This window comes from Melopsittacus undulatus (genome assembly GCF_012275295.1).
Source record: "Melopsittacus undulatus isolate bMelUnd1 chromosome W unlocalized genomic scaffold, bMelUnd1.mat.Z SUPER_W_unloc_7, whole genome shotgun sequence".
Taxonomy (NCBI): domain Eukaryota; kingdom Metazoa; phylum Chordata; class Aves; order Psittaciformes; family Psittaculidae; genus Melopsittacus; species Melopsittacus undulatus.
The window spans coordinates 178,879-190,450 of record NW_022993949.1 but is presented as its reverse complement, the minus strand read 5'-3'; the positions used below and the strand labels follow the sequence as shown (position 1 = coordinate 190,450).

The following is an 11,572-nucleotide window of genomic DNA, read 5'->3' as shown; positions in this document are numbered from 1 at the left end:
GTTTTAAGCAATGTTAAGTTCAATGGCTTTGTAACAGTAGCAGTGGAAAATTACTGAGGTGCATAATACATAGAAAAAATAGAGTACAGATAGAGAACATACTGGCACAAGATAAATCATTATAGTTGATGTGGTCTTAAGAAAAACAGTCTAGAAAAACAGGATGCAGGGATAAGGAGTGTCTGGGAATAGCAGGGGTCCAGGATAGGCTACGGGTAAACTAACTGATAAGTAGGAGGATAGGAGGATAGGAGGATTATTATGTCTCTGGTGCTAACGAACCAATTAAACTGGTACAAGCATCTACTGCGCGTGCTTCAAAGGCTGCCAGAAGTGATGAAGATTGTTGGAAGAAGTAAACGACCCTCAGAGACCACCACCACAGTTCTGTACGCATGCGGGGAGCTTTCTGGAAAGTGATGTAATCCATACGTAGCCTCATGAGTATGTATGTATGCCCAGGGACTATATAAGGATGGCTTGTGTAGCAATAGAGAGACACACGTTAGGAGGAGTTATCCCCCGTTTCTCCCGGCGCCACAATAAAGAATACCTGCTTGTCAGCTTGAAAGCTTTGTTGGCAAGTTTGTTCCTGGAGTTTTCTCTGAATCAACAGACACCCCCTTGTCGTGGGGTGCCCTTGTGAGGTTGGGAGCTATTTTGCTATTGGTGACAGGATGTTATAACCATGTTATTAATTGTTTGATTGAATTTTAGTCTCTGTCTCAAGTGTTGTAACTGTGTGAAGTGTGTCTGTGGGATCCCGTGTGTGTGTGAATGCGAGATTGATAATGGCAAATCAGCAGAGTGGAGAAATCTTGAAAGAGTCCTTTAGGGTGCATTTTGGCACATTGGAGAGAATTGGGAAGAACTCCTGGGGGCTCAGTAAATGAGGAAGCGTTGATAAAATACTGTAACTAATGGTGGCCTTTGTATACTTTGGAGGATCAGGAAAAATGGCCTAAAAATGGAACTCTGATCTATAATACATTGTTACAATTAATGTTGTTTTGAGGGAGCAAGGAAAATGGGATGAAGCAATGTATGCAGATATGTTTTTCATGTTGCAAAATCACTCGGAATGGCAGAGAGAAGGTGGAATTAATATAGTACCTTTGGATCCTTTAATTTTAGCTTTAGAAAAAGAGGAAGCAGGCTGGGAATAGATTGGAAAGATGTTGTTCTGGTTGTGATATTGGGGAAATGTGTTTGAAACTTAGGAAAAGAACTGAGGATAACATGGTTGAGGACAGAATGGAGGATTATGTTTCCCCAAAGGTACCAGATCAGAGACCACCTCTGATTCAGGAAGAATCCTCTGATTAAGATGAAGAGTGAGAACAAAGTGTAAAGAAAATTCCCTCCACTCCCATTGCCGTCCATGTTTGTAGCAAAACTAAGACTGTCCTGCAAGCCCCTCTTAGGTAAGCAATGGGACTGGAGGGACATACCAGGTTAAAAGTTAATTTCTCTTTAGGGTATTTATATAATCAGAAGTAGATTGCAAAAAACTACCAAAATGTCCCTATAGGGGTAGCTAAGAAATTTGAGATGCTGGTAAGAAGTCAGGATCCTGATTGGAAGGATATAGATATAATATTGGATGCATTAACAGAGACAAAAGCAATTGGTTATAAAAACTGCCTGTACTCAAGTAAATGCTCAGATTACTGCAGGGGAGATGGCTGGGAGGGTTGAAGATCATATTCTCCTTACCACTCCAGAATGGGATTATGTTGATGCTGGAGATTATGCATCTCTGAAGAGATATCAAAATTGGATTAAGTATGGGCTTGCAAATGATATACCTAGCAGTAAATTGGTCGGTGCTGTTTGAAATAAGACAGGGACCGAAGGAGTCGCTGACACAGTTTCTGGACAAGCTTAGAGGAGTGATGTGAAAATGCACCACAATGGATCCTTCCTCAGAGGAAGGCAAATTACAGCTTGCAAATTCCTTTGTGGGGCAGTCATTGGAGGACATCAGGTGAAAGCTTCAAAAATTATCCGGAAGTGAAATAAGAGATATCCACTGCGCAGGCCCGAAGGGTTTACCCACACTTGCAAAGCCCTGTAGCGACAGGTGAGGGACAAAATGGCAGGTAATAAGGTGCACTGGAAGTCGCAGACCCAGCCCTGCATGCAGGCAGTTCAGGACATTGGTCGCTCAAGACTGACCCTGGAGATGACAGTCTTGTTCAGCAGCATCCTGAATGACCAAGCAGCCTTTTTCTCAAGGAGAGTACTGCTTGCTCCATATGGAGAGAGGCCTAGAAAAGGTGGCCTAACCAAAGCTCATCTCCTCCTCCACCTGGTTGGCTAGCAGCAGCTAACAGGCATCTTCTGTTGCCGTCGATTAAAGACAAAGAGACAAAGGCTTACACCTGCCTCCAAAGGTGTGTCCAGATTGACACTCGCATGTTGGAACATCAGAACCATGCTTGATACAGCCAACAGTGGGCATCCTGAGCCCACGAACTGTCACGACTCAACATCGATATTGCTGCTTTCAGTGAAGTTCGATGCCGCGGAATGGACTCAGAGACCAATATGATCAGACAAAAAGACATTTATTGCAAAGCATTAACTCCTTATATACTATTGCTTACACCTGCAGCAATTTGGCATATCATGACAGGATACTTGTCTTGAAGACCCTTAGTGACTAACATATAATTGGTTAAGCACAGGTGTGAGAACTTGACCTCCAAAGCTTGCCAACAGTCCACAATTCTCATAATTCAGTGAATTCCAGCTTCTTATCTTTCTTGCTTAAGCTTCCTCAGGCCTCCCACAGCCTTGCTGTATCCCTCGGAGTTATTCAGATCTCATGTACCAAATATCTATTTTCCTGTGAGAACACTGTCTCCACATTTTGACTTCATGAGAAAGGTCTCTAAACTTGAAAATTTGCCAGTAGGTCATTCTGATCGTATTATCTCCTTACGTATGCTGCAACTCTGCAAGCTGACTCTGCAGAAAAAGACAAATTCTACTCCGAACTGTGTTGCCTCACCCAAAAGGTTCCTATAGATGATAAGATCATTATCCTTGGTGACTTCAATGCCTGAGTAGGTAAGAACTTTGAAGCTTGGAAAGAACTACTAGGCAAGCACGGTGTTGGTAGCTGCAATGATAATGGTCAGCTCTTGCTAGACTTTTGTGAAGAGCAGCAGCTTACCATCACCAACACTATTTTCCAGCAGAAAGACAGCTGGAAGACAATCTGGATGCATCCTTGATCTAAACATTGGCACCTTATTGATTATGTCTTAGTGAGCCAGAGAAATGTTTGTGATGTCTATCACATCCGAGTGATGCCTAGTGCAGAATGTCAAAAAGACCACCGTCTTGTGCACTGCAAACTTAACTTCCACTTCAAGCACAAACCTAAGAGGGGTGGCATTCCGAGGAGGAAGATCAAAGTTAATAATCTTCAAATAGCTGCAGTGAGGGACAGATTTCAGGGTAACTTTCAAACTAGGCTTGAAGACCACGTTATAGATTCTTCTCCTGAAGCACTTTGACAGCATATTAAAAATAGCATCCTGCAGTCCTTCGCAGAATCCTCTGGGTTCTCCTTAAAGAAAAACAAAGACTGGTTTGATGATAACAATCAGGAGGTCCACAAATTGCTGACAAAGAAGACATCTGCCCATCAAGCACAACTCGCTCAACCACTTTGCCATGTAAGAAAAGCAGCCGTTCGTCTTGCATGTAGTAAACTCCAAAAGAAACTTTGAGTCATCCAGAACAAGTGGTGGCTCAACCTAGCTGAAAAGACTCAATTATGTGCAGATTTGGGTGACCACAGAGGATTCTATGAGGCTCTGAAAACAGTGTGTGGACCCACATATCAGGTTCAAAGCCCCTTACTTAATGCAGATGGCCAAACGCTTCTTACCGATAAAATCTCCATCCTGAATCATTGGTCTGAAGATTTTCAAACACTCTTTAGTGCTAATTGTGTCCAAGACAAAGGAATGCAGCCCATTTTACAACATCTGATGAAAAATTAATTGGATATAGCTGCTACCATGGGAGAGACTCTTAAGGCTATACAGCAGGTGAAAACTGGCAAGGCAGCTGGGGTCGACGGAATCCCACCCAAAATCTGGAAGCACAGAGGCCAAGTACTTCATCCTAAATTTCACGAGCTAGCTGTGTGCTGTTGGGAACAAGGTAAATTACCATCAGATTTTTGTGACGCAACCATCATCACTCTATAAGAAAAAAGGTGTAAAGTCAGACTGCTCAAGTTACCGAGGTATAACTTTGCTCTCCATTGCTGGAAAAATACTTGCAAGAATACTATTGAACAGATTAATACCCACTATCCAGAAGAACTTCTACTTGAAAGTCAGTGCGGTTTCAGTTTTAATAGAAGTACCACAGACATGGTATTTGTTCTGACAACTGCAAGAGAAGTGTAGAGAACAGAATAAGGGGCTCTATTGATTCAGAGAAAACTCCAGGAACAAACTTGCCAACAAAGCTTTCAAGCTGACAAGCAGGTATTCTTTATTGTGGCGCTGGGAGACACGGGGGATAGCTCCTCCTAACGTTTCTCTCTATTCTATACAAGCCATCCTTATATAGTCCCTGGGCACACATACATATTCATGAGGCTACGTATGGATTACATCATTTTCCAGAAAGCTCCCTGCATGCGTACAGAGTTGTCGTGGTGGTCTCTGAGGGTCGTTTACTTCTTCCAACAATCTTCATCACTTCTGGCAGCCTTTGAAGCACGCGCAGTAGATGCTTGTACCAGTTTAATTGGTTCGTTAGCACCAGAGACATAATAATCCCCCTATCCTCCTACTTATCAGTTAGTTTACCCATAGCCTATCCTGGACACCTGCTCTTCCCAGATACTCCTTATCCCTGTGTCCTGTTTTTCTAGACTGTTTTTCTTAAGACCACATCAACTCTAACGATTTATCTTGTGCCAGTATGTTCTCTAGCTGTACTCTATTTTTTCTATGTATTATGCACCTCAGTAATTTTCCACTGCTACTGTTACAAAGCCATTGAACTTAACATTGCTTAAAACTAATTCTAAAGGTTTATAAATTCTGTTTTGTGATTTTGTGTTCCCCTTGTTTCACTATGTAACTTTCGTTTGTGCAGACAGTGTTCTCACAGGAGAATGGATATTTGGTACATGAGCTCTGAATAACTCCAAGGATACAGCAAGGCCGTGGGAGGCCCGAGGAAGCCTAAGCAAGCAAGATAAGAAGAAGCTGTAATTCACTGAGTGATGAGAACTGTGGACTGTTGGCAAGCATTCGAGGTCAAGTTCTCACACCTGTGCTTAACCAATTATATGTTAGTCTCTAAGGGTCTTCAAGACAAGTATCCTGTCATGATATGCGAAATTGCTGTAGGTGTGTGTAAGCAATAGTATATAAGGAGTTTATGCTTTGCAATAAATGTCTTTTTGTCTGATCACATTGATCTCTGACTGAGTCCGTTCCGCGGCATTCGTTGACCTCACCAAAGCCTTTGACACTGTGAGTAGAAAAGGCCTGTGGCTGATCTTGGAACAATTAGGTTGTCCCCCCAAGATCCTCAAAATGATTATTCATGAGGATCAGCAAGGCCAAGTTAGATATGGCGATGCACTCTCTGAACCCTTCCCAATAATTAGTGGTGTGAAACAAGGTTGCATTCTCGCAGCAACTTTATTAACAATCTTCTTCAGCATGATGCTACAAAGTGCTATGGTAGACGTTGGTGAACAAAACGGCATTTATATTCAATTTCGTACTGCTGAGAGCCTATTCAATCTAAGGAGACCGAAGGCCCACACTAAGACCTTAAATCACCTTGTCCGTGAATTGCTTTTAGCTGATGTTGCTGCCCTTGTTGCCCACACAGAAGCAGCCCTGCAGCGTTTAACATCATGCTTTGTGGAGTCGGCTGAGCTTTCTGGGCTGGAAGTCAGCTTGAAGGAGACAGTAGTTCTCTACCAACCTGCACCACAAGAAGATTATCATCATCCTCACATTACCATTGGCGAGTCAGAACTTAAGTCAGTTCAGCAGTTCAGCTATCTGGGAAGCATTATTTCCTCAGATGCCACAATCGACAAAGAGATAGACAACAGAATAGCAAAGGCCTATAGAGCCTTCGGAAAACTCCATAAAAGAGTCTGGTGCAATAAACACCTGAAATACAAAGATTAGTGTCTATAGAGCCATTGTACTGTCTACTCGTATAATTCAAAGCAACTATTACTATTCCTGATAATGATGATGGTAAGGGAAATATCACAAGGAGAGTATATAAAACTAAAAGGGGAAAGAACAAAACTCTAAATAAAAGTGATGCACAATACAATTGCTCATCACCTGCCAACCAATACCCAGCCTGACCCTAGCAGCAATCCGGGCCTTCTGGCTATGTTCTCCCCTTTTATATACTGGGCATGATGGGCTGTGGTATGGAATACCCCTTTGTTCATTTTTTTCTCAGGTGTCTTGTCTGTGCTTCCTCCCAGCTTCCCATGCCCCTCCTCACTTTCAGAACATGAGACTGAAAAAGTCCTTGATCAGCATAAACATTACTTAACGCACCAATGTTTTTAGATGTTGCTATCAGCATTGTTCTCAGACTAAAGTTGAAAGCACAACATTGCACCAGCTACTAAGAAGGAGAAAAATGACTGTTACAGCTGAACCCAGGACAGCAATTAAATGTGCTAAAATGATCTTTGTAGGCGTTTAAAATGTCTAAAATATAGACCATATTTCACACAACTTCACTTGTTGGTTTCTGTGGAGGATTGTTTTTCTTTGCATGAACTTCTAGACTTTAATCTTTTATATTTACAAGAAAATTCTTGCAAATTCTAAGATTTGCCTGCGCAATAGGTAAAGAAGTAGGGTTCCCTGCCTTCACTCTATTCTAGATAGGAGAACGCATACGATTAGAACACATCTAATTGACTAAGGCCGTTACTGTCCTTGACAATGTTTTTGTAGGGAAATTGAAAGCAATTTAATTCATAATAGAGGCAGCTCACCCATGGTGGTGATAAAGGACAGTCTGTAAACCTATGTGTCATTGAACAGCTTGACAATGTTTTTTTTTCCTTTTTGGTATGAAGTAGTCGCAGGAGATAGCTGCTTGGTATTATTTTTGAGACTGAAGGATCAACTTCATCTAGCATAAAAAAGCCACAGTTTTTATTTAGATCTACTTTTGTTTGAGCAAGAGTTTTGCAGTTTTTATTGTTTTAGAGTCTTTAACTCCAAGGTACCATTAGTCTACATGTGAAGTGATTTTTATTGCAAGTTATACTACAGTTAACTTACAAATCTTTTAATTTTGTTTAAATGCTCGTGCTTTGAATACATGCTATTAAGAGTGGCTTATGATGTACTTTAAAACCTTAATAGTGATTAAAGGTAATCTTTTAATTTACTTAAAGTTTTTGTACTTTGGAAAAGAACACCTAAATCTCTAACAGTCAAATCTTGCCACCTTAATGTTTTCAGTATGTATCCTGGAAAAAATCCATCTAACATTTCACATATATTTGAGCTGGAAAACAGACGCTTGTTAAATTCTTTGGCTATGTAAGGAAGCTGTACGTGGTTATATAGCTTTCTAATCTTAAATGCTTGTGTGTTCTGAGAAGTAGAATATCTTGTTCCAATTTTAGTGATTTATTTGTCTGTGGGTTTATAAGTTTTAGAATGAGAGAATTAACCTGATGGTTTAGTTACGGAACTGTTAAGAAGTTTTGAGTCCAATATAAAAATCTAAGATATGCATTTCTATAAAATACATTAGTTTGTCTGTTTCCAATTGAAGAAGTCCTTTGAAATGACTGCTCTGAGATATTACATGAATATGCAATCATATCCCCTTTTTAAGGGAAATGTTTGCAGACAAGGAACAACAGAGTTCCCCTGTTAGTTGTTTAGTATTAAATGCAGCAAGTATAAGTGTGACCAAACAAATGTGATTTTTGTAGCAGGTGTCCTACATACCTTGGAAAACTTGTGGTTAAAATCTGGGTTTAAATTAAGTTCTTGCTAATTAGTACTATTAATAGAATGTAGTATTGTGTAGATTTTTTATTTTTTTAATAGGAAATTCTCAACGTGGTAGTTGCTGTAAAATATATCACATATATTTTTGTGCTTTATACTGCTGTATAATTCAGTATTTCATTTCTTTAAAGTTAATCAAAGCTTGCTTTTGCTCAAGGACCCGGATATACTTGGTGGGTGATGCAGGAAGATGGGGAAGTCCGATGTATACCTCAAGGGTATTTGATTTTAGGGGAAAACAGCCAATGAACTTAATTATACGTTGTTGCTGGCTGTGTAATATTTTTATAGTCCATCAACTAGATGTCTTCAGGTCACCAGCGACTGGCCCTGACTTCCCTCTAACCATCGTCCCAACAGAGAATGAACTTTGATAGAACCAGATGAGTTCTGCAGTAAAGGAATGATCAACATCAGCAGGCAACAATCCAGCACTGCACACAGACTCTCCTGCTACAAAAGACTATTACAAACCTAACATCATGGACCAAATGGACTCAATAGCATTATAGGGATTGGTCCATGTATTAAGAAATGATTTCTTTCTCTCTGTCTGGGTGTATGCAGATGCATATATATACATATATCTATATGATGGTATATTGAAAATGTGGGATCTGAGCATGACGTGAATGGTATGGAATAAGGGGTGGATAATGTCATGGGTTCAGCAATGCTCTGCCAGGGAGGAGGGAGAGATAGGGTACCTGGCCTGGGCTAGTCGAGGAGGTATTCCATACCACAGCACGTCCTGCTCGGGGAGGTAACTGGAAGTTGGCCCGGAAGGGCTAGTGCTCTGATGTTTGGAGGAGGTATCGGTCGGTGCTCGGTCGGGCAGGGTGGGGTGAGTTTTGGGTCGGTGGCTGGTGAGGTGTTGTATTCTCTTCACTTGTTATTTCCTTTATCATTATTATTCTTATTGGTGGTAGCAGTAGTGATTTGTGTTATATCTTAGTTATTAAACCGTTCTTATCTCAACCCTTGGGAGTTGCATTCCTTCGGTTCTCCTCCCCAGCTCTCCGGGAGTTGGGGGAGCAAAGGGGGGTGTTAGTGAACAAGCTGTGCAGATTGCTTTAAACCACGACAGTTCTTTTTGGCGCCCAATGGGGGGCACAAGGGGTTGAGATAACAACAGATCTGACTGGATTTATAGTCATTCGTCACCATGCTGATTTATTGTCTCTCAGACTTGTTTCTCTGGATCTCACAGTTTCAAAATGTTGTAAGTTACTTAGAGCCTGTATTTGCCATGGTAATGTTTATCAAGTATGGGGCTTGGGCTAAGGTTCTTGTTTCACTGTACTTTATGGCAATGACTTGTAATACGGGGGGGCTCCTGCAGCAGGGCGGGATGGACGTGTCCGTGGACTTGTACCAGGCCGTCCCGCTGCTCTTCACTGTCCTTGCCCTTTTCCTCGCCTCCATCTGTGTGAGGCTGCGGGAAGCCGTGGAGGAACGGCCCTGGGAGCCAGCAGCGGCCGAAGCTGTTTACATGTTGTCCTGGGTTCAGCTTAAACAACGACACATGTAAGCTATCATGAGCACACCTCTCTCTGCAAATGTAGCTATACCAACTTCCCTTTAATTAACACAAGGTACATGCTCTAAAGTCCAGGCAGGAGTTGCATTAGCAAAGGCTGGTACAAGAACTCCCAAGAAGGAAGTTGAGGTACACAACTATGCAAGCCAACTTAATTTCTCCTATTCACAGAACTCACTAATATTCTGTTACCACAGAAACAGCTTTAGAAGGGCGATCTTAAAAACAACAAAGCAGCACAGCATAAAGGAATCTGGATTCATGTTTATTGAAGCCAGTAAAGACATCCTCATTTTGCCAGCACTAGAAAACTAGATTCCACATGACTGCATACTGCACCTGGTTAAAGCCATACAACTGGACTAAAGTTTGTTTGATATATTTGCAGTCCTAATTGTAAGTTGGAAAAAAAACCCAATAAATAGTATACAGGACACTAAACTTTCATTTACAGTATGTATATTGTTAAGTTAATGATGTACAGAGCAGCCACTTTCAATGTAAATTGTCCTGGGTTCAGCTGTAGCAGTTATTTTCTGAGTTACTGGCTGGGCTTAAACCACGACATAAATAAAATATGAAATTCTGTTCAGTCTAAACAGGTTTGTTTGGGTTTTTTTTAAGCCAGTAAAAAAAGTGCAAACTTAAAATCAATCAGCATAACCATAGCATTTTTATGGAGGGCCAATATTTAAGCTTTTCTATTTGCTTCAAGTTGAATGCTTTCATATTTTGTTTTCTTAATTTAAATGTGAATAGTTGATGCAGTCACTATAATGCATAAAAATATAGTCACATGGTAGTTTAAACAGTCTACCATACAGGTGTATCTGCAAATAAAATGAAGCTTCACTTGACAGTGTAAAGGCTGTTTGCAATTTGGCCTTTGGTTCCAATGCTTGAAGACACCAGAATAACAACTGTGCAGCTCACCAAAGTTGACAGACTTTGGAAACCACAAGATGCTATATTACTTACAACTTTCTTTCCATAAACTAGGAGCATTCACTTGCAATTAGAAACCAGAAATCTGTTTCTATTTTGTCAGAAGCATCTTTCTGCTAGTAAGTTATCATACATTATCAGTTATTATCAACTGTAGTATATTTAACACTTTTATAGAACTGGAAAATGCTTCAACTGTACGTTTTAGCCATGTTGCTACAGAAAGTGCTTATCTTTAGAGGACAGAAAATAGTGTCAGACTGAGATTTTCAAACTATATCCCATTATGATCATACACTTGTTCAGTTTTCCTGCAGAGTTTTTGATGTTTTAGTCTCCAATCTCAACTCTCAGTGTCAGGAGAACAGCGTGCAATTACTTCTTCTGGCATGGTAACTCTCAACTGGCACCTGTTACACCAGGAAGTACATCCATATTTTCCACCAGCCATCCACAGTCTTAGTTTAACTGTTACCTAGACAACTATAAATTCAGGTCCTACCATTTATTAAAAAGAAAAAAAAAATAAAATAGTATTTTCAACAAAAAAAATGACACAAATAACATACTCATGTTAATCTTTGTCAGAGAGGCAAGTAAATACTCTTAGCTTTCTAGATGTTTAGACAGACTTACAAGAACAGCCTCTTGATGTTACATAGGATTTGAAGTTAACACCCAATGCTGTGTTAGTGGTCAATCTAATTCTGAATATTTAAGTAACAATATATATTAGGGAAGTTATATCCAGACATCAGATTTAGTACAAGTTCATATCAATAAAAAGTAAACTCTGTATAATTCAAATTGTTCTTTTTCCCTTGGTAATTTTAATTTGCTTAGTAATTTTAATTTCTGGTAGTGTGTACATGTAAAACAAGCATACCATATATAAAATAAAAGCACTGTTTCAGTAACAATAGCAGTTTTGTTTCTTACAGAATTATGGTTTTATGTGACCATGGACAGAGCTCCATTAGAGCAATGGAGACAACCACAACACATCTTTCCAAATGAAATG

At 40.2% G+C, this 11,572-nt stretch overlaps 1 protein-coding gene across 3 annotated transcripts in view; it reads right to left on the bottom strand.

The window, feature by feature from the left end:
• Positions 1–3,238: 3,238 nt before the first annotated feature.
• The window catches only part of LOC117438305 (cytoplasmic dynein 1 light intermediate chain 2-like), a 47,588-nt gene continuing 39,254 nt past the window's right edge, over positions 3,239–11,572 (bottom strand). For 2 of the 3 annotated variants that reach the window (XM_034073851.1, XM_034073850.1), the window contains one exon: positions 3,239–3,580. In XM_034073851.1, coding sequence (XP_033929742.1) covers positions 3,476–3,580 — 105 coding nt within the window. In that variant the 3' untranslated portion in view covers positions 3,239–3,475. Of the gene's footprint in view, positions 3,581–5,703; positions 5,980–11,572 lie in introns of those variants that run through there. The other variant, XM_034073854.1, reaches the window with a different exon arrangement.